The 27,965-nt window shown below is 45.2% G+C and overlaps 1 protein-coding gene and 1 pseudogene across 1 annotated transcript; both read right to left on the minus strand.

Annotated features, from left to right (window-relative positions):
- Nucleotides 1–7,542: 7,542 nt before the first annotated feature.
- LOC114223163 (peptidyl-prolyl cis-trans isomerase A pseudogene) lies at nucleotides 7,543–8,023 on the minus strand (annotated as a pseudogene).
- A 1,414-nt stretch (nucleotides 8,024–9,437) lies between these two features.
- LOC114223219 (eppin-like) lies at nucleotides 9,438–22,821 on the minus strand. The gene is made up of 5 exons (XM_088026651.1): nucleotides 22,731–22,821; nucleotides 21,143–21,277; nucleotides 17,515–17,682; nucleotides 12,234–12,365; nucleotides 9,438–9,514 (listed from the first exon to the last, which is right to left on the minus strand). The coding sequence occupies exons 1-5, from the start codon at nucleotides 22,819–22,821 to the stop codon at nucleotides 9,438–9,440; spliced, it is 603 nt and encodes a 200-aa protein (XP_087882777.1).
- Nucleotides 22,822–27,965: the final 5,144 nt, after the last annotated feature.

A 27,965-nucleotide genomic window follows, 5' to 3' on the forward strand; every position in this document is an offset into this window, starting at 1 on the left:
GATGTAGTGTCCAACGATTCATTAGTTGCATATAACACCTCATACTCATCACAACACATGCATAATATGATTTTTTAAGGGAAATTTTACTGGTTGCCGAAAAATCTTGGACACTACTGCTAACTCTCCTCATTTTCAGTAATCTTGGATATACTGCATTTCATCTCCCCACATCCATTTGCAGATTTTAAGCTTTAGCAAAGTCCAGAATGGAGCCTTTTCCTACAAGTAGGTCTGACTTGGCTAAATCCCTCATCTTCAAATTTTGACTCCTATCACACCTTTCCATCTCACCTTACTTGCCACCAGCCCCATTCCAGACTTGAATCTGCCTTACCCTGTTCTACTTTTTCTTTTCTCTATAGCTCTTTTACCATGTATTATGTGTATTATGTATTGTCTGTCTCTCTCCCATTGGAAATGAATTCCACAAAGGCAGGGTCTTTGTTTTGCTCATTCCTTTAGCTTCAGCACCTAAGACAGTGTCTGGCATGTTGTACGCATATATTTGATGAACATATGTTTGATGAGGTGAATTGAATTGACTCCCTATCCTATAAGTCACTCTCTCTGCGCTGCTGGACACCCTATTTTATTCCCAGGCTATTCTTGGAACTCCAGTGTTCCCATACCAACTTTGTCCTAATTCTGATTGAGGCTCTTGGAATGGGAGAGAGACCTGGAGCTGCATGTTGCCACCCAGCCTGTGGCCCAGCCTGGGACTGGCATTTTAGGGAGAAAGGGGACCAAAGGGGAGGAGCCTAGGCCCACATTCAACTAATTTACCCCCAACCTCTGCTGTTTACAAGGCTGGGCTACCCCTAGAACAGAGTGTCCAACCAAAGCACAGCTCTGCCTTTCTCCTTTGGCCTTATCTGATCTGATTTTATCCAAGGTCATTTTACTACACTTCAAGATGGAATAATTTAACAATAATAAAACAACAGCTACCAATTTGTTGAGTGCCTTACCTTTCCAGGCACCATATAAAATACTTTTCACACATTACCTTCCTTGAATCCACACAGGATTTCCACAAGGCTTAGAACACATCTTACAGACAAGGAGAGGTTAAACTACCTTTGTCACATGGATAACAAGTTTCGTAGTCAGGACTGGGACCCTGGTCTGTCCAGCTCCAAAGCCCTTGTATCACTCATTCATTCAACAAACACTTACTGAGTTCCCCTAATATGCCAGGCATAGACTTAGGTGCTGTCTCCTATCCCTCTGGGGATTTCAGGGAATTTTGGAACAATACACACATTGTCCAGAGGTCAGAAACAGTCACCTACTTGGAGAAGATGCAGATTCAGTATATTTGAATGGAAATGTCAAAAGCACAGTGTAGAAGGAGGGCCCACCTTTGTTTGGTTTAGAGAATCATCTGTCTAAACACATGCCCCAATCACCAGGTTGCAGCACATTCCCCACCGAACTCCTTTCCTGGATCTTCCAGAGATTTGACTTTTTCAGAAGACAAAGCGGGCATGCTTTATTTGGATTTAATGAACCTTGAATTTGAAGTCTGGGGCTGTACTTTTGAGTCCAGGGGCTCTTGACCTTGGGTGAATTATTTAACCTCTCCAAGCCTCAGTTTTCTTACATATAAATTGAGATGAATTGGAGCTCCTGGGTGGCGCAGTCCGTTAAGTGTCCAAATTTTGGTTTTGACTCAGGTCACAATCTCAGGGTTGTGAGATTGAGCCCCATGTGGGGCCCCACGCTTGGCATGGAGTCTGCTTGGGATTATCTCTCCCTCTCCCTCTGCCCCTCCCACTCATGCTCTCTCTCTCTCTACCTCTCAAATAAATAAATAAATCTTTTTAAAAAATTGAGATGAATTATGCGGATTTGGCTTACCTCTCAGAATCTGGCACAAGCGTTCAATGAATACGCAAATGTTTCCTTCATTGTAAATGCACACACAGGCACATGCCATTTGCAGGTGTGTGTGTGGGGGGAGCATCATGATGCCTTTTTGGAAATGGAGTGCTGACTGGATCAGCACCATGCTTGGTCCTTACAGACATGTGTTACCCATTTTTCTCACTACCCATATAGCTCTTCCTTCTCTTTAAATCCCCCGAAGCTATGAGATTCATTTTTTGGCCATTGTTTCTCCCAACTGTAGTTTACACAATAGCTGGTCAACTCTCTCATCACCTGTTGATCTTCACTGCTTCCTCTACATTTATTTCCTATTTATCTCCTCTGAAGAGGAGATGCGTATCTACACATCAACATCTCTGATTCATCTTCTTTTGTACTTTGGTGGTCCGCCAACATTATTCTTAAGATGTCTTTCCTTAGCCCTCTTAGGTAGTCAAACCAGTTCATCAGAAGCCAAAATAATTGCAGAAGGAGACCCCCAGGGAGTGCACAGACCAGCATTTGCCATTCAGGCAGAGGAAAGGCAGGATTGCCTGTGAGTGCTCTTTGGTGAGAGCTTGCCAGGGTGCTCCCTCTTCTAGAACAGCTGGCCTGGAAGTGAGAATTGGCTTTTTAACACACTATACAGAAGAGCAGTTTTCATTCTACACGCCCCCCAGGACACTTGGCAATGTCTAGAGACACTTTTAATTATCACAACTCAGGGGTGGGAAGGGACCTACTGGTAAAGGCCAGGGATGCTACTAAACATCCTACAAGGTACAACAGCGCTACCACACAGAATTATCTGTCTCCCAATGTTAATAGTGCCAAGCTTAGGAAACCCTGCAGAAGGGTTATGGACATAAATTATTTTTTAATTAAAAAATTTCTAACATTAACAGCATGATAAAAACTCCATGCACTGGAGATAGTGCTTGATGAGGTGTGCCTGTACTTTTTTGGCTGAACAGGCTTTGTAGGTCGGTGTGGGAGGCACTGGACTTTGAAAAACAGGCACTCTGTACCCGGGTTGTCCTGGGGCTCTCTGGCCATGACTCAGTGACTTGGCCCTTTCTCAGGTGACTTGGGTGCAAGGTTACTGTAATTCCAGAAGATGGAGGACAAGTTTAAGATTTTTTAAATGCACATTAGAGAAGCTAGCAGGAACTTTTTTTTGGTTATACAGCTCTTATACTTATCAAAGGAGTCTTACCAACCTCACATCAACTATATGTGCATGCATGTGCGTGTATGTGTAAATAATTAATTAAGTTACTTTTCATTGAGACCCATTTATTTGAGCAGTATGGGGCTGGGGGAAGTACATTGGGTGGAATTTAAAAGAATGAAGTTTCTCCATTTAGATTCTAACTTCCATGTAACCTTTCTCTTATCTAGAAAGGGAAGGAGACTAACATCACTTGAGCACTAACTATATGTCAGGGAGTTTTCTGCCTTGTCTCACTACATTCTCATAAAAGGTCCTTGGAATAGATATTATTGCCATCCTCATTTTACAGAATAGGGGAACCGGGGCTTAGAGAGAAGATGTGTTTGTACATATAACAAATACATTTATCATAAACACATACCAAAGGAGTTGATTTCCATTTTTACCTTATTTATGTTCCAAATAAATGTCCAGAGGGCAAAAATAAGGTTGATGTCTTCAAGAATAGAGAAAATTCATGTTTTAGGAAATCCAAGTGGTAATTTTAGAAAACTATGACAGTTACACGGGCTCAGTTCTCCCTTCCCAATATGTTATTGCCATGGAGTGCAGCTCACTTGAGAGGAAGATGTAGAACAAGGGCCTGGAGCCTCAGGTCTTCCTGGGAGGTGGGTGGTCTACAGTATGTTCTACTGGATCTTCTGTGCCTCTGCACAGATCTACCCTTCTCCCATCACTACAATCACTAATATCTTTTTGGACGTCACTGGAGTTGGGAAGGATGAGATCTTCAGGTGAGTCTGTGGGGGAAGATTCTTTCTTTTTCTTACCCAATGGTGCAAGTGTGGTAACTGGGGCCCAGAGAAGAGACCGAGTGACTCATTGTTGCACAGAATCCAAGGGCTGGGGCCAGCTTTATTGAACAGTTCCTCAAGCCCAAAGCTTTTCTACTATTCATGGAACTTGTCTAGCTTTACCCTGTTATTTTGAAGAGTATGTCCTCTCTGATTCTCCCTCAAGTTCCAATTCTTCCTAATGACTAGATCCTCCCAATGAGAAAGTCAAATATTAAATTACTTCAGTGTTACATGCTTCTGGACATCCATGTTCTACAGGGCACCCTTTCCAAGGTAAAACTTAACTCAGAGGAATATGGGACCCATAACATGATGACAGGCTTCAGGAACCGATCATGGGGAAAAACTCCATTGGACCACATCACAGAAGGGTGACAACCTCTCTGGCAAGAAAAAAAGTTCTCTTTTCTTTTTTTGAGAGAGAGAAAAAGAGAGAGAGAGTGCACAAGCAGGGGGGAGAGACAGAGGGAGAGGAATAGACAGAATCTTAAGCAGGCTCCACGCTCAGTGCAGAGCCCAAGGCAGGGCTCAATCTCACCACCCTGAGATCATGACCTGAGCTGAAACCAAGAGTCAGACACTCAACTGACTGAGCCACCTAGGCACCCCAATAAAAAAGTTCTCTTGTGCTCATTCAGACTTCTAGGCTCAAAGTCCCCTCCAGGTGCCATCCTCGCTATATCCATCAGGGTTTCTAGACACAAATGCAACTCTGGTTATTTTGAGCAGAAAGGAAATTTATTTTTTAAGAATTTGGGTAGTTCACAGGATCACCAGAAGGACTAGAAAATAAGACTAGGAGAATGGCTGGGAACAAGAAGGCAGCAAAGTAGGGGCCACAGTTAATAGAACACTGAACACTTGTTATCATCTTGCCCCATCAATGCCATCACCATCATCCCTGCCACTACTGCTCCCAGAAACAGGATGAGGTTGTCTGTTGCCACTGTTGCCATCAGAATAAATTCCCCATTGGCCTTGCTTCTTTTCTTACTAGCTCCCAGTTCAATGTCTGTTCAATGTGGGAGTGTCTGATTGAGCCCAAGACAAGTGCCTACTTCCTAGCTGCAAGAGAGGCTGGGAGAGTGCTTATGCTACTAATTACCAACTGTGTCTCAGCTGCAAGTCCATCCTTTCATACTCTTCTCTGTGATGCTTCCAGTGGGACGCTGCAAACTAAATTTTCCCTCGTTCTTTTGTCAGTTGCTTCTAGCAGTTCCAGTTAGACTCTGCACGGGAGACACTGAGAAGAAATTGACAGGTGAAATGAGGGGAGAAGGGGTTTCCTTCCTGTGTCTGGCTCTGGTCAGCATGTCTCCAGCGGTAAAACACAGTTATACTTCTATCCTCTGGATCCTTTTGGCACTTTTCAAGCCACATGCATTACACTTCCTCAGATACTAGCACCAGATGGCTGCATCTCCCAACTCAGTGGACCTAGCACCATTTGAGCCAGGTTCCCCTCAGAGGTCAGAACACCAGTCACTGCATTTTAGAAGACTGAGTGCCAACCAGATGGCCCCCACCTCTCTGTCCTGCCAGAGGTATGAGCACCAGCTGTGCCTGGGCCCCCTCTATGAACTCCTAGGTCTGCAAACCCCAAAGATTTTATTCTCTCAAATCTAGGAGTGTTGGATATATCCCCCACCCCCACCAATACTCATATAACTGATTTTCAGTATTAAATCCTCTCTGTTTGACATACTGATTGTAGTTTCTGTGTCCTTTACTGAATCTTGACTGATAGAGTTTGGCTTTTTCAGCTTTTACAGTGGAAAGCCGGTTTTACCTTATATCAAGACTCCTGGGGCGCCTGGGTGGCTCAGTCGGTTAGGCGTCTGCCTTCGTCTCAGGTCATGATCCCAGGGTCCTGGGATGGAGCTCCATGTCAGGCCCCCTGCTCAGCAAGGAGTCTGCTTCTCCCTCTCCCTCCACCCCTCCCCCTGCTTGTGCTCTCTCTGTCCCTCTCTGTCCCTCTCTCAAATAAATAAATAAATAAATAAATAAATAAAATCTTAAAAAAAAAAAAGACTCCTGGTGGGGACTTCTTCGACTGTTAGAATGGAATTAAGACGCTGAATATTGTCAAACCAACTGACAAATAGCCATTATATCCATCTTGATTTCCAACTAGGCTGTATATCTGACAACACCTTGCTACCCTTCAAACCTGGATTTTAGCTCCCGTTTTGCTGTTGATTTGCTATGTGATCTTGGAGGAGTCTATTTCCTACTAGAAGCTTCCATTTGTACATGGGTTAAAAAAAAAAAAAAAGGAGGGAGACTGGGTCTGTGGAACTCAACATTCCCCTAGTTTCAAAACCATCTCCAGCTTCCTCTAGGCATTTCTGGATCTGGAGAGAGCTTCAAGAGGAGAATAAGGAGAGGGAAGATGAGGAGTCCTGGACCTGCGTGAGTAACCGTGAGTAACATTTGAAGATTCCACTTGAGGTGTCCTCTGGGTTCTAATGGGCAGAGTAATGAGCAAACAGTTAACAAAGAAGCACAGATCTTCCACTGAGGTCCTCGTAAGGCAGAGGGTTCCCTGTGCCCAGCCCCTAGGGCTGAGTTCACTCCTGAGGACAGCAGGTAAGCAGACTTTATAAACCGCAAGGCACATTCTGGCCATTTCCAAAGACCACTCTGATCCATGGGCCTTCTAGTGCAGAATGATTTTGTTCCAGTCATTCATGTATGTCAACATTAATCAAGGACTGAGAGGCACTAATGGGACAGACAAACATCAGGTGCTTATTAGATTTGGCTGGGTTCCTGAGCTGCCATTGTTCTTCAAATTGAGAAGTGCTCTTTGACATTATTAATCCATCACCTTCATCTTATGGATAGGAGACTGAGGTCCTGAGAGAAGCATCCCTCCACCCTACCCTGTGCCAATTAGCTCATACTTCAACTAGGGGCAAAGTTGGGATTTGTATTTGGATATTTTTATTCCCAGATAAGTGCTCCTCCCATTTCCTTCTTCACACAGGATGCAGACCAGTGATGACTTGTTGCAAATTTGGTCTGGATCATAAAGATGCACAAAGACAGTCTTCCTGGGAGAAGAGACTAACTCTCACAGATGTGTGGAGGCAGGAGCCATGTAAATGAAGGAGATGCAAACGTGGGGGCCACTTGGCTAGATGGTCACTCTGCAAAACTGCCAGACTAGCAGGACTTTGGGGTCTTCAGCACAACCTTTCCCTGATCACCCCCACATTTAATGATTCTAACATTTTCTCCTGATCTCCTTCTATACAAGGAGAAGACACGAATAGACTCCTTAAGCCTTTATTATTTTTTTCCCCACTGATGGCTTGGCCCTTAAATATCATCCAATCCACAGGTTCTGAAACTTTAAAATCACTTGGCTGTACTTGCTAAAAAATGCATATTTATGGGATCTGGAGGACCCATCTTTTATTTTTATTTTGTTGTTGTTTAGTTTTTATTTCATAATCATATTAATTATGCTATCCAACTAGATTTGGAGGGGAGTAAGGAAAACATGGAAACCATAGAACTGCAGTGAGAGCACAAAGCTTATGGGATATTTCAAGCAGGTGGGGGTGAGGGGGTGCTCTCCTGAGCTACAGAAGGAATGGTCTGGTAGTTAAGATAAAACACAAGTCAAATTTATTAGATTTGTCCACAGTCAGCAATGGTGACCTTCTTGCTGGTCTTCCCATTCCTGGACCCAAAGTGCTCCATGGCTTCCACAATATACATGCCTTCTTTGACCTTGCTAAAGACCACACGCTTGCCATCCAACCACTCAGTCTTGGCAAGTACAGATGAAAAACTGGGAACTGTTTGTGTTGGGTCCACCATTTGCCATGGACAAGATGCCAGGACCCATGTGCTTCAGGATGAAATTTTCATCATCAAATTTCTCCCCATAGATGGACTGGCCACCAGTGCCATTATGGCAACCGACGTCACCACCTTAGCACATAAATCCTGGAATAATTCTATGAGAGCAGGAACCTTTATAACCAAATCCTTTCTCCTCAGTGCTCAGAGCACTAAAGTTCTCTGTTGTCTTTGGAACTTTGCCTGCAAACAGCTGGAAGGAGACCCAAACCAAGGGCTCGCCATCCATAGTCATGTTGAAAAACATGGTGGGGTCGACTGTAGCTGGGTGGGGCAGGCCGCTCTGGGGCAGCAGCATCTGCAGTTCCTTGAGGACCTGTATTTTAGATAGCCCCTCCCCACCCCAACTAATTATAATGGAGGTGTTTGCTAACAGCATTTTCAGAAATACTCATCAGTTTAACCTACCCTTTTTAAAGAGAGAGACATGGAGAGGAAAGGACTTATTCAACAGTAAGTGGATCCCAACCCTTGTTAGAGCCTCTTGATTCAAGTTATACCAGACAATGAACTCATTTAAAAAATACATCCAGGTTTTGGTGTGCTGTGGTGGCCAAGCCTCCTGCTGTGGGGCCCCCTCTTTAAGCCTGGCACCTTCTGATCCTCCCCATCCCTTTGGGGGACCGTCCCCAAAAGTCTTCCTTCCCCTTGACTTCTCTGTGCCTTTCCTCTCCTCTATCCCTCCCCTCCTTGCCTCTCCTCTTCCTTTCACTTCCTTCCCATTTGTTCCAATTTCCTACCTATTGCTGTGAATAAAATTTCCCAGAATATTTTCTATTTCTCACCATTTTGTGGCTGAGCAATTTGGGAGGGAATGAACTCGGTGGTTCTCTCCTAGAGTCTTCACTCGGTTGTAGTCAGATGTCTGCTGGGGCCACAGTCATCTGAAGCTCTGCTGGGTTAGAAGCTCATTCTCATGGCTGGGAACTGACACTGGCTCTCAGGTAGATCGTGTCTGGGGCTGTCAACCAGAGCACATGCTTGGGACTCCCCAGCATGGTTGTCTCAGTGTAACTGGACCTCTTCCATGGCAGCTGCCTCACACCCCCGCCACCCACCCCCCCAAACAAGCATCCTAAGAGGATGGAGTACACTTTTTCTGGCCTAACCTTGGAGGTCACACAGCATCATCTGGCTTTACTCTACTAGTCAAAGTTTGCCGAGATTCAAAGGGAGGGGCCATGGACTCCATGGACTCTACCTCTAGACTGAAGTGAGTGAAAGAATTGTAGGTCCCTGCTTTAAAACTGTGCCGTCATTTAGTATCTTTTCCTCCTCCATCCTTCCCTCTTCTCCCTTCCTCTACATCTCTTCTTTGCTGCCCCATCTCCTCCTTTCATGTCTCTCCCCAGTTAGCTTCTATTTTGTAGTGTCTGTGCTGGACTCTGGAAGTGTATCCTTTATTGAAAGCTCAGGAAACAAGCCCACAGCCTTTTTGGAGATGGATCGCCCATCAGGTTAATGGAGCTCAAGCCTCATGGTCCCTCACTTGAGCAAACATGGTTCCATTCTAAGCATTTCATGACAATTTTACCAGGGCCACAGCATCATCAGAGTTCCCAAATTGCAGGATTTCCATACTTTTCTCTTTCTTTTGGTGTCACTGGAAGACCCAACAATTTCTTGTTCTGCAAACACTGCACAGAGGGAGTAGATGTGAATTATTCATTCTCAGAAATATCAGACCTACAGAACACTTTATTAGGGAAACTGGAGGCTTCTGAAGCATACACAGGTGCTGTAAGAGGGAAGAGATAGGATCAGACAATGAGAAGGGGTTAAAGGGTGAAGGGCATTGTGTTTGAAGAGAAGCCGGGCTGGAGGAAAGAGAGGAAGCAAATCCTGGGGTTTGGTTTTTGGAACAGTCAATGTCCTGGCAGCTGAGATTTGGCCAGAGGAAGCCAATATGAAGCATCAGTCAGGCACACATGGAGAGAGCCCTGAATTATGAGCCAAATTCTGGAGGTTGTTCCAGTTCCTTTTATCCTACTGAGGGAGATGGTGACTCTGCAAGATAGCAGAACAGAAAAGGATGAGATGCTTGGGCCCTACTCATCTCAGGAACCAAATCTTGTAGTTAATGGAACAAAGGAGCTGGGGTCATTTTTATATCTTTTCACAGGAAGAGAAACCAGAAGTGGAGTGATTTGGAGCCATAGGGTGCTCGTGTGCTCTGGTTTCTCCAGTCAAGTGCCAGTTTAAACCTGTTGTCCCAATGTAATAATTAATGGCATTCCCCTTTCACTCTCAAAAGTTTCTTAGTTTGATCAATAAAGCATGTGGTTGTCCTGGTTCTAATCACCTTAAAAAGGAAAATGAAGAGATTGGGTGATGGGTGCCCAGCACTGGGCTGGTTCACTGGGCCTTCTTCTGACATCATCTTGGATACTCCACCCCTCTGCTTCCTCGTTCTGCACCCCCTATTCATCTCATACTTGCTGATTTCCCTTTGACTATTGCTCTTCTTCCCACCTTCTCTTTCCCAAAGCATCCCCTATTTACCCCTCTGCGAGGACTGGTTCTATCGACCCCAGGCCTACTAACTTCCTGGAATGGGCCAATCAACACCCAGACCTCCCACCCGTACAGGTGAGCATGGGAGATGGGACCCCTGAGACTTACATATTTCCTGGCAGATGGCCCTGCAGACAGCTTTAGATTGGAAGTTGTTACTGTTCCCACTGCAACCACCATAGTCGAATCTAGAGCAGCTTTTGATTTCCTTATTGTACCACCAGCGTGGAATGCGGGCCAAGCAGAGGCCAATATCCATTGGCAAACTGCATATGTCTGCAAGGAGATGGAAGAGCTGTATTGCTTGGGTGCCTGCCTTGCTAGAGAATATTCCAGGTGTGTGCAAAAGCTTGGAAGAATGAAAGAGCATGATATTTTTAGAGCAGCATGAACTTGCTAAAAAATATTATGCTGTTACACTTATCTATGCTTCTGCACATGCCTGGAGGGTCCACTCCTCTCTTGCTTACTAGGTGTACTCCTATTCATTCCTCGAAACACTCCCACACATCAAGCTCTTCTATAATGTCTCTCCTGGCTCCATTCTTCACTGTTTGCTTTTCTTTATTGCTTTTCAATCTTGCCCACACATTGATCTCTTCCATGTAATTGCTTGTTCATATTTTCTGACTCCTCCATCAGAAAGTGAGGTTTGCACATTACATCATCTTGGTACACCAGTTTCTAGCAGGTAATCTGGCACTGAGACATGCTTCAGGAATGTTCACAGTACAAAATCAAATATATCCTGAACTTTGAGAAATACTTGATGGGCAACTGTTTTGTGCATAGTACTATGAGGTACAAATAGAGTTGTTCAGAACCTCATAGTCTGAAGCACAACAACAACAGCATTTGTTAAAGTTCTTAGCACTTGATACATATTGACATATAATCTGAGGCGGTAGGTCCTCTTCTTGTCTTCATTTTGTAGATGAGGAAACTGAAGTTAAGAGAGGCTAAGTAACTTCCCTAAGATCACAGAAGATGGCAAGGGATTTGAACGTAGATATTCCGTTGCTCTCAGGATCAAGACCAGACGCCTTAATCTGGCCAGCAAGACCCTGCCTTGTCAGAACCTTGCCTACCTATCATGGCCTCACCATCCTGATATTTCTCTCTCTTACCACAAGCATGCTCACTCTCTGGTCTCTGGACTTTCTAGGCCTGAGCCTGCTGTCTCCTCACACAGGGTCTTTGCACATGCTATTAGCTGTGCCTGGAAAGCTCTTCCCTCCGATTTTTGCCTACTTACTGCCCATCTTTCAGATCTTAAATCATAGATCTTTTTTTCTTAGAAAAACCTTTCTTGCCTCCCCTGGCCTATATTGAGCAAGTGGGTCCCATCATGTGTGTAAGGGGCACCAGTAAATATTTGTTGAATGAATGAATGAATGAATGAATGGTCCTTGATGGTCCTCTTTAGAGTACAATTATATGGGCACAGAGGAAAGAGTGGAAGAGGTAAAAAATGGTTAGAGAAGGCATCGTGGATTTATATGACAGAGAAGCCTTGGGGGGTGGGGAAAGCCAAGAACTATAAATCATATACCTGTTTCTTATAGCTATCATATCACCTGACACCATGCTGGCATTTGATGGGACTTCAGTGGGAACTTGGCACCTCAGAGGATCACAGAAGAATAGCCAAGAAACCATGTGGTCTAATGCCTACATCTTTCTTACAGATGGGGAAACTAAAGCCCATAAAGCAAAAACTCTGTTACTCACATCATATACCTGAGCAGGGGCAAAAATGAAATAAACCCCACCCCCGTCCAGCACTGCTAGGATTTGGGTCAAGTAGAAGATGCACCCAGATTCTTGGTCAGAGACCAGCCATCAGGGAACCAGGGGAGAGGTCCGACGCTGCCAGGGCAGATGGGCAGAGAGTGGGGGTCAGGAGGGAGGGCACTGGATAGTTCAGGGGGTTTGTGTGTTACCTTCATTGAGGTCTAAACATTTCTTTCCACAGTTAAAATTGCAACACTTCATCTTCCCGGGGCATGGTTTGTTCTTCGTGCACTGGTCGATTTCTCTGTAACTACATGGTACTCTGGTCCGGGGACACCTCTCTGAGGGAGGGAAAAAAAGGAAGAAGGAAGGCCAGAACCCTCCATTGCCAGGCCCAGGGCAACACTGCAGAGTTAGAGAAGACTTTTCTCTCTTCATTGTCCTTTGGAGGACTCCGGATTTTCACAGCACTGGCCCCACTCCCAACCTCATAATGACTCCCCATCTAGTCCCTAAACACAGCCCTACTCCCACCCCCACCAACCATGAGGTTTCTGGAAGAAGGATGCTCTCCCCTAGAACTATTCTGGTCACTTGGCCTTCCTGTATTTGGATGTTCCCTGGGTGGGGGCGAGGGTGCTATAGAGCTCTTCTAGGGGACTGAGATCTCCATTTGTGGAGTCAGATGCCTGGGCTTTTGAATTCTGTGCCACCATTAGTATGGCAGGCACCATCTTTGGACCTTGATTCTTTCATTTGCCTAAAGAGTTGTTTGGAGGATTAGGTGACAAAACTTGGAAGCCATTGTCAGGCGGCCTGGGGCGTAATAATGATAACTAATATTAATGAGGTGCTTACTGTGGACTTGTTCTCTTCTCCTTAATCTTTGTGGCATTTCTATGGGTGAGTCCTATCAATATCCACATTTTATAAACAGAGGAATCTGGAGCACAGGGAGGTTATGTGAATTTCGCCAAGGTCACACAGTTACTAAGGAGAGGAGCCAGGATTTCAACCTGCAATGTATGGTCTCACTGCTGAGTGCTCAGTGTATTTTAGCTGCTACTTATGGGGGTCTTCATATCTCAGCATTCTGAGGGACTTCAAGAGACCATTCTTTACTCCACAGGCAAGGACCCTCTGGGGGTGTGGGTGTGGGGAGACTTTTGGGTGCTGCAACTGGAAGATTCAAAGTTGCTGAGGGTGGTGCTGGGGTGAGGGACCTTTCTTGCAGGAAAGGCCCATAAAGTCTCAGCACCTTTAGTCCATCTCATGAGCTCCAGGTCCAGGCACCTCCAGAAGGAGTCTGTCTCATAACGATAGTGGGGAGTCTGTTGCTAGAGACTCAGGTTCTTGCACTCACAGAAGGCATCTTACTAGATGGTAGGGGTCTGAGAGAAGGACTGTGAATATCTCCCTTTCTCCCACCTAGGACCCCAGGCTGAGTGGGGGAGGCGTTCCTCATCCATAGAAGTCTTTGTTCCTCCCTCCCAGCAACTTCCATGTCTCCACTGGGAGGACCTAGTCCCCAGTACTTACTGCCAAAGAACCCCTCAACCAGCTCAGGTTCCTGGACTCCCCCCAAGAGGATGAAGAGTGCCAGGACTGCCAGAAAACCCAAGAGCCCCATTTTAAGAGCTACTGGCCTGGCTGGTGGCACCAAAATTAGGAACTGCTCCTCAGTAGCTTCTGCTTCTGAGCTTTGGCTGCCCTGGCACAGGAGCCACATATCACTGAAGACAAGCCAGCCACACTCCCTCTGCTGGGGAACGCCAAGTCCCCGAGGCCATCAGTGGGAGTAGCTGACACCCACAGCACCGACCCGGGGGGAAAAAGGGCTCTTGACAGGAAGCTTCTACTTCTCAGCTCGCTGAGGCTCTCTGGCTCTCTGGTCAGCCAGGGAGAGGGGGCAAAACTTGTCTGGGACTTCTAGACTCCCTCGGAGAAGGGAATGTTCAATTTCAGCATCTTCCATTTTCCAGGGGAGTTTAGAGATCCAAGACTATCCCAGCTCTCTTCTTTCCAATCTTACACCTCTCCTGATATGTCTACTTGTCTGTCTGCTTGTTTTTCTCACACTGTTGATTTTCCTTCTCTCTGCGCCTCCTTGTTTAACTCTGTGCCTGCCTTTTTCTCTTTTCTTGTGAGTCTCCCTCTGGGTCTCTTCCTCCCTGCCCTTCATTTCCCTTCTGTCCTCCTTTTTCTTCTCTTTGGGCCACCCCTTTTCCTTAACCATCGTCAAAAAGTAAAGATGTTACCATGAGTAGCATGTGGTCTGGAGGAGACAGGTTGATCCCAGGTTGAACCAAATCTTCTGAGAGTGTGTGTCAGGATCATGGTGCTTTGAAAGCAGGAGAGGATGCCAGAGCTAACGGAGAGCCTCTATCATTGGGTGCAATTTGGAATGGGTGAAGCAGGAGGAAATACTAAATATCAGTTATGACCTGGGACAACCATGGGGCATGAAGATTCTTCCCCGAACTTTCCAACTTAAGGTGTGAAGTGTTAATAAGACATGTTCTTTGCTTGCCTCTGATTTCACCTGCAGCTGTGGGAGACAGTTCTAGTGCACATTTTTCCTAACCATTTTTAAAAATGAAGTGGAATTAACATCAGATAAGATTAACCATTTTTAAGTGGACAGATCAGAGGCTTTTTTTTTAATGTTATGTTACTCACCATACAGTACATCATTAGTTTTTGATGTAGTGATCCATGATTCATTGTTTGCATATAACACCCAGTGCTCCATGCGATACATGCCCTCCTTAATACCCATCACTGAGCTAACCCATCCTTCCAACCCCCTCCCCTCTAAAACCCTCAGCTTGATTCCCGGAGTCCATAGTCTCTCATGGTTCATCTCTCCCTCCGATTTACCCCCCTTCATTTTTCCCTTCCTTCTCCTAATGTCCTCCATGCTGTTCCTTATGTTCCATAAATAAGTGAAACCATATGATAATTGGCTTTCTCTGCTTGACTTATTTCACTTAGCATCATCTCCTCCAGTCCCATCCATGTTGATGCAAAAGTTGGGTTATTCATCTTTTCTGATGGCTGAGTAACATTCCATTGTATATATGGACCACATATTCTTTATCCATTTGTCTGTTGAAGGGCATCTCAGCTCTTTCTACACTTTCTATTGTGGACATTGCTGCTATGAACATTGGGGGGCATGTGGCCCTTCTTTTCGCTACATCTGTATCTTTGGAGTAAATGCCCAATAGTGCAATTGCTGGGTCATAAGGTAGCTCTATTTTTAACTTTTTGAGGAACCTACACACTGTTTTCCAAAGTGGCTGTACCAGCTTGCATTCCCAGCAACACTGTAAGAGGGTTCCCCTTTCTCCACAACCTCTCCAACATTTGTTGTTTCTTGCCTTGTCAATTTTTGCCATTCTAGTTGTAAGGTGGTATCTCAGTGTGGTTTTGATTTGAATTTCCCCGATGGCTAATGATGATGAACATTTTTTCATGTGTCTGGGAGAAGATATTTGCAAATGGCACTACAGATAAGGGCTGATATCCAAGATATCCAAGATCTATAAAGAATTTCTCAAACTCAACACCCAAAAAACAAATAATCAAGTCAAAAAATGAGCAGAAGACATGAACAGACACTTCTCCAGATCAGAGGCTTTTAAGTGCCTTCACAATGTTGTGTAACCATCACCTTTATTAGTTCCACAATATTTTTATCACTCCAGAAGAAAATCTTAGGGGCACCTGGCTGGCTCAGTCAGAAGACCACGCAACTCTTGATCTCGGGAGCTCGAGCCCCACCTCTGGTGTAGAGATTACTTAAAGAAATAAAACTAAAAAAAAAAAAAAGGACAATCTCTACCTATTAGCAGTCACTATTTTCCCCAGCCTAATCCTGCCCCTGGCAACCAGTAACCTACTTTCTGTTTCTATGGATCTACCTATTCTGGATATGTCATATAAATGGAATCATATAGTATATGACCTTTCCTGTCTGGCTTTTTTTGCATCACCTAATGCTTTTGAGGTTCATCCACAGTGTATCTTGCGTTAGTTCTTTGCTTCTTGTTGTGGCCAGTGCACAGTGATAGCTTCCCACTTCAAGTGTCAGAGTCTCTACTTCTGTGCTGTGGGTTTTCTCTGGCTCCCTGACAGCTTACTCAGCTTGTGTGGGGAATAATCTGGAGGAGCAAGGGGTTCCATAGGCCCAGGCAGCCAGGAGGGGATGGGAATTAATGAATAAACGCCTCAGCTGCCCCATCACTGGAGATGAATGTAGACATTTGGACACATGTTTTACAGGGTTCCTTAGAAGGTCCCAGGGGGAGTAAGCTGCAGTTTGCCCCCACGGTAACCATAATTATAATCATGATACACTCTTCTCTTGCCTGTATCACCTACCCCATCCCCACCTTGTGTGTATTGAGACATCTCCCAAATAAACTCCTCTACCCATGTCCTTGTCCTAGGATTGGTTTCTGGGGGATCCAAACTAAGGCAATGCCCATAGACCCTTGTCTTAAAAGGGTCTTACAATTTTTTGAAGAAACAGAGGTAGATAACAATGTCCCTGGAGCTCTCAACTCTCAAGGTTCTGACAGTTCTCACTCCCTTTAATGGTGTCACAAGAGCCTCAATGACCCTTTAGTCTCTGCAAAGTGTAATGTACCAACAGATATGAATTATTCAGCCACAGAGGCAGAGGACTAAACAGAGTACTTTATTGGGGAAACCTGGGAGCTATGCAGGTATAGACAGGGTCTCTAGACATCGGACATAAAGGAAAGAAGCCTAGAGATGGGATCAAAAGAGAATGATACCATGTGTGAAACGAGGCTGAGCTAGAGAAAGGGGAATGCAGATCCCAGGGCTCTGTTTGCGGAAGAGCTGAGCCCTTGGAATGTGGAGTGGAAGAGTGGACGCCAACATGAAGCATCAGTCAGGTGCATGGACAGAGCCTTGGATCACGAGCCAACTCCTGGCAGCTGTTCAGGTGCATCCTGATGCACTGACAGTTAGGAGCCTGGTAGAATGTAAGACAGGACCCACTAAGCATCTTGGGCTCAGCTTATCTTCAGAGCGAGTCTTGAAATGACGTTCATGCATCTTTGCACGGGAGGCAAAAACAAAGTGAGTTTTCTCCGGGGAGCTATAGCTTTCCTCCTTACAGGAGAAACAGAATGTGGTCGGGATAGAGTGCTGGTGATCCAACACTAGGTTGGATGTCCTGTGACCTCTGTGGAGCTGGTCTCTGGGATTTCACCATGTATATATGCTCCCTCCACCCCTCATACTCGCCAGCTTTGATCATGAGCACATCCTCTCCCAACCTCAGTTCCCAGAATGCCGCTGTCCATCCCTCTGCCAGGTGCATGCTCACCTCCCAAGTGGAGCTGGCTCTGTCAGCACCTGGCCTACCAAGGCTGTGGCCGTGCCTGAACAAAGCAGCTACACACAGGTCTGCTGGCAGGGCCCTAGTGAGGACAGGACGCCCCAGGGACTCACGATTGCTGGGGCACATGTTCTGGCACATGGCTTTGGACTGGAAATTGTTGTTGTTTCCTTTGCAGCCACCATAGATGAACCTGGAGCAGGTATTCTTCTCCTTATCGTACCACCAACGATGAAAAAATGCCATGCAAGGGCCAGGTTCTTTGGGCATGGTGCATATATCTGTAGGGAGACCCCAGACTTGAGCAATACGAGTGTCCACCCCTCAAGAAAGCAGCTGATATTGTTACCCCTGCAAACCACCAGACATGGAATGGAGCAGGCTCTTTTCCCCTTATCACAGCCCAGCTCCACTGGAGTATGGTACACATTGCAGGGAGACCCCAGAGCAGAGCTGTTGGGGTGTCTGCAGGCCTGTAGAACATCTGTCTCCCCCATTCCTCATGGTCACCATCCCCATTGTCTTCCCTGAGAGTGAGGAGACTGATTTCAAGGCTCTGCTCCCAATTCAGTGTGTGCATATCGACCTCCCCTGTTACCTGTCTTGTCCTTTACTTCCTCTTCTGGAAAATGGGAATGCAACATCCCACCCTGCTAGTGGCACAGGGCTGTCCTAAGGTACAAGTGAGACTGCCCTCATGGACCTGAATGGGCAGCTTTTAGCACAGTGCCTGGCAGAGAACAGCTGCTCAATAAATACATCCTGAATGGATAAAAGAGATGGAAGTGCCTTGAAAATGACAAAATATAAGCCACATACTCTGCCCTGCAAACCATGCCAGGAAGAGAGAATCTGGGATCACGAGTAAAAGGCAAGTAGGGCAGGGAAGGCAGGGGCTAGTTTTTTAGATGGCCAAGCACCTTTCATCCTGCAGTTACCTTCAGTCCTGTGATGAGTTGAATTGTGTCTCTCCCTACCCACCCCACACCCATTCATATGTTTTTTGTTTTGTTTTGTTTTTTAATTATTTTTTTATTATGTTCAGTTAGCAACTGTATAGTACATCATTAGTTTTTGATGTAGTGTTCAATGATTCATTAGCTGCGTATAACATGCAGTACTCATCACAACACGTGCCCTCCTTAATACCCATCACCTTGTTACCCCATCCCCTCTCCCCCACTCACCTCTGAAACCCTCAGTTTGTTTCCCGGGAAGTCCTAACCCTCACTACTTCAGAATGTGATCCTATTTGGAAATAGAGTTATGGCAGATGTAATTATTTAAGATGAGTCATCCTGGAGGAAGATGCATCCCTAATCCAATATGATTGGTCTTCTTATAGAAAGGGGAAATTTGGACACAGAGAGAGAGAAAGAGAGAGAGAGAGAGAGAGAGAACACCATGTGAAGCTGAAGGTAGATGTCTACAAGCCCGGGACTGCCAAAGATTGCCAGCACACCACCACAAGTTAGGGGAGAAGCATGGAACAGATGCTCTCCTGTTAACCTGAGAAAGAACCTGCCTTGCCAACACTTGACCTTGGACTTGTAGCCTGAGGACCTTGAGACAATACGTTTCTGTTGTTTCAGCCACCCAGTTTGTGGTCCTTTGTTATAGCAGCCCTAGCAAATGAATGCAGATCTGAACTAAACTCTGAGTTCCTCAAGGGAAAACTCCTGGCTTACTTCTCTGCCACTCTCTTTAATCTTCAGTGTCTCATGCCTGGGCTGTTGGGATAGCCTGGAACTGATCTCCTGCCCCTGTCTCTAGCCCCTCCAATCAATCCTTCATGCTGCCCACCAGAGGGAAGGACCTAATGAACCTGAAACAAAGCTGATCACATCATTCCACAGCTAAGACCTTGACTTCGTGGCAAGACTTCCCATGACTCACAGGCTCTGTAGGTTGGCTCCTGCTTGTGGTTCTGCTCCAGCCCCCACCACAGTACCATTTGAGGTACATGCTTCTGCAATATTCAACACCCTTTGCTATCCCACACATCTACACCTTTCACGCTGCATTCCCTCTGCCCACCCTGCTGCTGTTCATTAGTGACACTCCCACTCTTCCTTCAAAACCTCAGACATCAGCTCCTCTGTGATGTCACTGACTCCATACACACCCCATACCCCTACAGGTGCCAATCCTGCATTGTTCCACCATACTTCTGATCTCATGGGCATGATTGTCACTGGTTTACATCCTCAGTCTCCTCCATGAGGTTGTGAGCTTCCCAGGGAGCAGAGATTGTGTCTGATTTCATCTTGGAGCCTCCTTCCTAGCAGGTGGTCTGGCTCAGCATAGGATCATGCAGAATGTTGAGGGTAAAACCAAATGCACCCTGACCTGAACTAAATAAGCCATTCATTGAGTACCTACTGTGTGCAAGATGCTTTAAGAGACAAAGAAAAGGCATGGCCTCTACTCTTTAGGAGCTCCCAGTCAAGAATAACAAATAATTTAAACTAATGTATGTCATCTGGGGATATTGTGCCAGGCATTGCTCTAAGTACTTCATGTGCATCAACTTATTTGATCCTCCATACTTGGAGGATTTAACACTGGCCCTTTTATTATCTGGGGAAACTGAGGAACAGTGGGGGAGAGTTGTTAATTTGCTCAGGCTGGTAAAAACCAGAGCTAAGAATTGAACTCAGGGAGCCTGGATTCAGAATCCCTCACCTGTAGGCAAATGAACAACTTACCATCCTCCTACCCACTCTGCTCCATTGTCAGGTCCTGCTTACTTGACCTCCTAGACACTTTTCAAACACACCCCACTCCTCTCCATCCCCTCAGCTACCTCTCTGGTCCAAGCTACCACATCCTCTCTTCCTGAAATCCTTGAAGAACAACATGATCACGTCACTGTCCACCTCAGTGGATTTCCATCACTTTGGATCAAAGGGAGATGCTAGGCCACCAGACCCTACCTACCAAAGATCCTTTCCCTCGTACCATGCTCATATGTACTCTTGCTCTCTGGCCTCCAGGCCCCACCACTGAGCCTTTGTGCATATTATTCCCTGTACCTGCAAAAGCCTTCCCCCCGCCGACAGTATGCCTAAATTTACTACCCATCCTTCTGAACACAACTCCAGATTGCTTTCTCAGGGAAGCCTTCTTCACCTCCCTGACCATACTGGTCAAATCCTATTATGAGTCTCAGAGACACTCAATGTATATTTGTTAAACAAAGAGTAAAGTATCTTTGATAGTCTATTTGGAGCCCAAGGAGATGGCCATGGAGTTAAGATTGCAGGAGCAAAGGAAAGGCCCTCTGGTCTGGAGTAGTCGAGGGAGGTGTCCTGGGGCTAAGATGGACTTCAATAAGCAGAGAGGCTGCCCCTCTGCAGCAAAAAGCTGGTAAATATCAATAGCTCCATTATCACCTCCAGCAACAATGTGCCAACAGTAGCCAAGTGGGGAGTCAGAAGTTCACGAGTCCAAACAAACAAAAAAGAAAATCATAAGAGTTAAAAGCAACCATGAGACTGTCTGGTACAATCCTACAGTCATCTTCTGTTTGGGGAAACTGAGGCCCAGACAGGATGAGGATACTATCCAATGTCACACATAATATCAGGGGCAGTGATGGCTCTAAATTGCAGGTCTTCCCCAACCCAGCAATCTTGGTCAGAGACCAGCCCTTAGCAAAGCAGGGACGATGCCACCGCCATGGCCATAAGGTGAGGGTGTGGGCAGAAGGGCTGCTTATTCTGAGGCTCTGAATATTACCTTGGTGGAGGTCTAAGCATTTTTTTCCACAGCTGAAGATGCAACACTTCTTCTTGTTGTCCAGGCACTGTTTGTCCTTTGTACATACATCCCTTTCTCTGAATTCACATTTCTCTCGGATTCTGGGGCATCTCCCTAGGAAAAGGACAGTTTTACAACTGTGGATGTTGGAGGGCACCGTGCCCACTCTTCTCCCAACCTGAGGCAATTCTGGGGAGTCAGGGAAGTTTGCTTTCTCTTTGTTCATCCACAGGAGACCTTTTCCGCAGGGTGCTTTCATGTATTTCCCAACACCGCCTTCACTACCCTCCCTTCTGACCACCCCTTATTCTCTACCTTCTTACCCCGTCCCTAGTTCCACCCCCTAGTGCCACCCCCTCTAAGGCAGGATTTCTCAACCTTGCCCCTAGGGCCTCATCATTATTTATGGGAGGGGGAGGGCTGCCTTGTGCACCGTAGGATGTTTACAGCATCCCAGCCCTCTATCCACTGGATGCCAATAGCACTCCCCAGGTGAACAACCAAAAATGTCTCCAGACATAGCAAATGTCCCCTGGAAGGCAAAATCACCCCACTGAAAGCCACTGGTCTAAGCTAATCTGGTCATTTTGGCCTCCTTGAGGAGTCAGTGTTTGGGAGTTCCTCCGGGGTGGGGGGCGGTGCTATTGCACAGTGATTAATATCCCTCACCCTGGCATCGGAGAGTCAGGTTTTTAAATTCTACCTCTTGGCTTACCACTCACCTCTCTGAACCTTGGGTTTTTCACTTGTAAAATTGTTTTAGGAACACTGAGGAAGAAATGAGACAAAATGTGTAAAGCTCGAATCATAGGAACTGATTCATAGCAATGTTAATTAAAGTTTGTCAACTGTTTCCCATAAGCCAAGCACTTTTCTATGCATTTTAAATACTATCCCATTGAGTTCTACAGACATCCCCATTTTGCAGAGGAGACAGAAGCACATGGAATTTATGTAACTTGCCCAAGGTTATGGCTACTGAGTGGTGGAACCAGAATTTGGGCCCACCATGTCTGAATCCAGATCTCTCAAACTCCTTACTTTCTAAATGTTCAGTAAGTGGTAGCAATTATCATTATTACTATATAGTCATGGAGTACTACTGTCTTCAGTTCAGAGAAACTTCTGGATACTTTTATTTCAAAGGCAGGGCACACCTGGGGATGCAAGAATACTTTATAAGGCTGCATTTGAAAGAATCAGGAGTTGGTAGAGATGATATCCTGAGAATGGGGGCTGTTTCTGTTGTGGGGTGAGGGGACGGTCTACTAGGCTTCCCAGATTCCTATAGCCCCTCCCATAAACTCTGGATCCTGTGACTCCTCCCTTCATTCCCAATTGACCCTCACTTCAAAGGGACTGAAAGTGGGGGTTGCCTCAGGTCTGCAATCTTGCATTCACTGAAGGGATCTTCCATCAAGAGGGAAATTGGAAGAAATATTCCAAATATGTCCCCACCTGGGACCAGGGCTAACATGGTGGGAAGCAACTCGAGTCTTATTCCTTGTTCCCTCCTCCCAGCAACCTTCCCTCTCTCCAGGGCGAGGGCTGAGGCCCCAGTACTTACTGGGAAAGATCCAGTAGGTCAGACCAGGTCCCTGGACATTCACTAGAAGGGTAGATAAGACCAGGATGCTCAAAAATCTAGAAGACTCCATTCTGAAGAAGAGCTGGACTGTCTGGTGATTCCAGAACATGAAAATGTCTAGCTGCCTTTGTCCAGCCTATTTCTTTAGTAGTCAGTATCTTGGATGTGAGAACTGGAGTCAAGCCAGACACCTCCTTTCCTGCTGGGAACGCCAAGTTCCTGAGATCATCAATGTGACCAGCTGGCATCTACAGTGCACAGCCCTGGGGAAGGGTCTTTGATTGCATGGCTCCTGATCCTCAGCAGCCTGGGCTGGGCTGGGCCCTCTGGTCAACCAGGGGGAGTGGGCAAAACTTGTCTCACTTTCTAGGTGACCTTAGGACTCAATGCCACCATCAAGGGTCTTCTTCTTGATGACCCTGAGAGTTGTGGAATGTGCTTATTGTCCATTCACTGTCCATTTTATCTGCATGCTGAGTGGTATGCCCCTTTTGTTTGTCTCTGACAATGTGTCTCTGCGGATCTCTTGTTACCTCTTTGTTTTTCTGTGCCCCTTTGTGTCGGTGTCTGACTTACTTTCTTTTTCTGTGGAACTCTCATGGTCTCTGTGTCTCTTTCTCCTACTCCCACCCTTTCCTCCCAACTTTCTCCCCTTTCTTTGGGTAGTTCATATTCTTTGACTAAGGTCAAAGAGTAAATTTGTTGCCACAGAGTGGGGTGTGGTGGAGGAACAGTCTATCAGCTGAGTTTTCAGAAAGTGTTTGTCGAGGTCCTATTGTTTGAGAGCAGTGGAGAATGTCAGAAGAGCTCATGGGCAGTGTCTCCCATCTGGTGCAAATTCCTTGTTGTTTGAGGAGGAACTGGAAGATGGGGAGACCTGCTTGAGAGACTATACCCCAGTAAAGGTCCATAGGCAGCAGAGTTGCTGGCTTCTGACTGAACTGGTGAAAGGGCTCTGGAGAGAGTGCTGGGGTACTTGGTAGCTTTCCTACAGGGAATCCACAATGCCAGCGAGTCCATCAGTCTTGGCAGAAGGAGAGACTCTCTTCAAAGTGTAAATGTCATCTGTAGGGTTCCCATTTCCTTCCTTAACTAGCTGTTGCACTTTGGGGCCAAGCCTTGTTCTCCATTTGTCCTACACGATGGGCAAAACCAGACAAAGCCAGCCTTATCATCAGTGAGTGACTATATGGTCACAAAATTTAGGATCACCAACAGAGCCCCCTATGGGAATCCGTGGTGTAGGTCTCAGCCTATTGACAGTTATATTCTCTGCTAGGAAAGCCTGAGATGCCCTTGGAGCATATTTACGCGAAATGAGACCCACAGACATTCCCCTTAGAGACACCCCCCTACCACCACTGGACCAGTGTTGTGGTTGGACCAGGCTTTGTGGTTTTATTATGATCACAGGACCCACCTCTGCCAAATCACCAGGGAACTTAAGAAAACGAGATTTATTGCTCATAAGTCCTGGATGGTACATGCCAAGTCAGAAGGCCACACAGAAGGTTGTGGACAGAGAAAGGGGGAGAAAGTGCAGACTTGGGGCTCTCCCTTTATTCAGGTCCAAGGGTGGAATAGCTAAGGTTTCATGGGTTCACTTTCTATTGGTGAATTTAAAGCATATAAAAGTGCGGATTATGGTGTGGGAAGGGAGAAGCAGTGTCACTCCAGTGATTAGTTATCTGGGTTACTGGAGGCCTTTCTAAAAGGGGAACTTCATTGGTGAGGGCAGCTGGTTCCTTATCCTAGTTGTGTTGTTAGTATCTGTGTTACATAGCTGGGGATGTATTTATTTGAGATGGGTGTCTTTGAATGGATGCCTCAGCACTCAAAAGCTTAATGTCAGGCACTTACATTACAATGAAAAGGCTGAATATCAGGCACTTACGCTACAGAATCCCATCCCACCAGTTTCAGGAACCAGGTGGACCCCACAAAGGGACCAAGGAATAAATTTCTAATGAACAACCAAGATGTCTTGAGTGGTGCTCTCCCCCTTATTCTGCGTCCCTCCCAAACTCAGTCCAGGAGAGAACACAAAGCTGAACCAACTGGGTGGAAGGACTCTGAGGGCACAAGTTCCATACATAGGGATGATAAGTCCCAGAGGAATGCAGATGCTGACTCAATGTCACCAAGTTAGTGAGTGTCAGAGATAAAGGTAAAAGGGAATGGAGTGTCTGAGTTCTTGTCAGAGGTCACTATGGAATGTTCTGATACAGGTATGGATATAATATCTCGCTATGGAGTTGAAGGTAGGGAGGAATAGTGCATAAAAAGGGATGAAAGTGATGTCTATAGTGGGGACAGAGGCTAAAGAGTCCCCCGAGTCTGTAAATGTCCACATGGTTCCCAGGGCTCCCAAACAAGGCTGAATTCTCTAAATTTTCTTGAATGTAAATGAAAATTCAGAATTTCAGGTTGTTCTATCTCTTCTGTCCTGCCTAATATCCCACCCCACCCAAGGATCTCACTTTCCAGGTGGGTGAGATGAAATTTATGCCTTTGGGGCCTAGGATGAATGACATTTTTGGCCTCTTCCCTCACCCAAGTTCTTGAAGAAGGCCGAGTAAATATCCATGTAGATCTTTGCCCTGCTTCCTTTATCTCCTGTCACTGATGGTCATATTGCCCTCCCTCTGTCTCAACCACACTTCTGTTCCAGCACCAATCCCCTGCTCAGAGTGAGGGACTCCAAGAGGGTACCAAGGTAGAAGGCCTCTACCTGGAAATTCTTGCTTGCTAATTAGGCCAAGACACTTTGCTCAAACTTCCTGTCCCTGGCTTTCTGTGTTGTTCTCTGTGCCTCTAAGGGTATTACTGAGTTTCATGTCTGTTTCCCCAAATAAACTCTGAGCTTCATTGAACAGGTCTGTGTCTAGAACCTAGTGCTTAGGACATTAATAGACCCAGAATAAACACTCAGTACAAACCACTGGATGAGCAAGGTCAATATGTGGATGGCTCATGGTATGTATGATGAATGGGAAGATGAAGAATATGAAGAAAGATGGGTGGGGCTATCATGGATATTTGGGTGCGTGAATGCATGAACATGGATGGGTGGGTCAACGGCTGGGGAAGAAGTGGATTGGATTGAACATAAGGATGGATAGGTTAGTCATGGGATGAATGGGCCTATCGATGGAAACTCTTTGAATGAAAGGTAGATGAGTAAATTGGTAGGTGGATGGAGGGCAGATAGGCATAGAAATGTTGGAGAAGTATGTTGATGGGCATGAGAGAATGTGTGTGTGTGAAAGATGGATAAAGGCTGGATATAAAACAGGCAACTGGATAGGTAGAAAGAAGATGGGTGAGAAGGGGAAGTGGGTAGATATATGAGTGAACAAGTGGTTGGAAAGACAGATCAATTTAAAGTTATGTTTATGCAGGCTAGGTGAGCGGATGGATGCGTGAGTAAATGGATGGAATGATTGGTGGAAAAGTGGGAGTGGGGTGGAAACATGACTATGTGAATGAAAACATTAATGAAAATTAAAGATATAAAAAGAATTATGTACAAAATAATGTGTACCTCTCTAAAGTAATACATTTGAAAGTGGAGAGAAAATGGATGAATTTTAGCAACATATAAAAGACCAAAATTTACAGAAGAGGTAGAAAGCCTGCACAACTTATAAAATATGTACAAAGAAAACTAGTAAAATAAATATGTCATTATAGAAGAAACCTTACCTAGATGCTTTTGGAGTGAAATTTTGTCTAGCCTTTAAGGAATAGAGGATATCATTAAAAGTATTATTATTGAAGATATTATTAAAAATATTACAGATCATAAGAGGTGTCTGGCTGGTTCAGATGGTAGAGCATGCAACTTTTGATCTTGGGGTGTGAGTTCGAGCCCCCTGTTGGATGTAGACTTTGCTTAAAATAAAATAAAAAATAAACTTAAAAAACTTAAAATATTACAGATCATAGGGAGAAAAAGTACATTTCCCAATTACTTTTCCATGCTAGTTTGTTGAAACCTGTATGACTCAAATAGCAAAACATAGAAAAGTAATAGATCTATTTTTCTTTTGACCTTTGATGTGAAAATTCTGAACAAACTCTTTGTTTGAAGAACCTTCCGTGTATTAATTCAAGTATACCCTCTATATGATTAACGTCAATCCAGGAATGCAAGGATGGCTCGGTATATGAAAATTTAATAATTTAAGCTCTTATACTAACAAATTAGAAGAGAAAAATCATTGCATGAGTAGATGCTTAAAAGGTGTTTGATAAAATTCCATGGTAATTTCCAATAGCAGTTGTAAATGGATAAAAAGAAAGCAACCTAAGTGTAGTAAAACCTATTTATTCCAAAGCCAAAACAAATGTCCTTTTATACAGGAAGAGACGTTGACTTTATTTAGTTTTTTTTTATTTAAATTCAATTAGCTAACATATAGTACGTCATTAGTTTCAGATGTAGTGTTCAATAATTCATCATTTGCATATAACAGCCAGTGCTCATCACATCACATGCCCTTCTTAGTGGCCATCACCCAGTTGCCCCATCCACCCACACACCTCCCCTACCACAACCTTCAGTTTGTTTCCCAGAGTCAAGAGACTCTCATGGTTTGTGTCCCTCTCTGATTTCTTCCCATTCAGTTTTCCCTCCCTTCCCCTATGATCCTCTGCACTGTTTCTTTTTTTTTATTTTTTATTGTTATGTTAATCACCATACATTACATCATTAGTTTTTGATGTAGTGTTCCATGATTCATTGTTTGTGCATAACATCCAGTGCTCCATGCAGAATGTGCCCTCTTTAATACCCAACACCAGGCTAACCCATCCCCTCACCCCCCCCTCTAGAACCCTCATTTTGTTTTTCAGAGTCCATCGTCTCTCATAGTTAGTCTCCCCCTCTGACTTACTGCCCTTCATTCTTCCCCTCCTCCTATCTTCTTCTTCTTTTTTTTCTTAACATATATTGCATTATTTGTTTCAGAAGTATAGATCTGTGATTCAACAGTCTTGCACAATTCACAGTGCTCACCATAGCACATACCCTCCCCAATGTCTATCACCCAGCCACCCCATCCCTCCCACCCCCCACCACTCCAGCAACCCTCAGTTTGTTTCCTGAGATTAAGAACTCCTCATATCAGTGAGGTCATATGGTACATGTCTTTCTCTGATTGACTTATTTCACTCAGCATAACACCCTCCAGTTCCAACCACGGCGTTGCA

Source organism: Eumetopias jubatus, unplaced genomic scaffold, assembly GCF_037043125.1.
Source record: "Eumetopias jubatus isolate StellerSeaLion01/CBP00866 unplaced genomic scaffold, mEumJub1_p1.0 scaffold_9, whole genome shotgun sequence".
NCBI classification, from domain to species: Eukaryota; Metazoa; Chordata; class Mammalia; order Carnivora; family Otariidae; genus Eumetopias; species Eumetopias jubatus.

Excerpts from the sequence above, each read along its gene's own strand:
- LOC114223219 (XM_088026651.1), bottom strand. The coding sequence starts at position 22,821 with ATGGAGTCTTCTAGATTTTTGAGCATCCTGGTCTTATCTACCCTTCTA. Across the intron at positions 21,278-22,730 it reads GACCTACTGGATCTTTCCCA|GGAGATGCCCCAGAATCCGA; the intron begins GTAAGTACTGGG and ends TCCTTTTCCTAG. Across the intron at positions 12,366-17,514 it reads GAACATGTGCCCCAGCAATC|AGAGGTGTCCCCGGACCAGA; the intron begins GTGAGTCCCTGG and ends TCCCTCCCTCAG.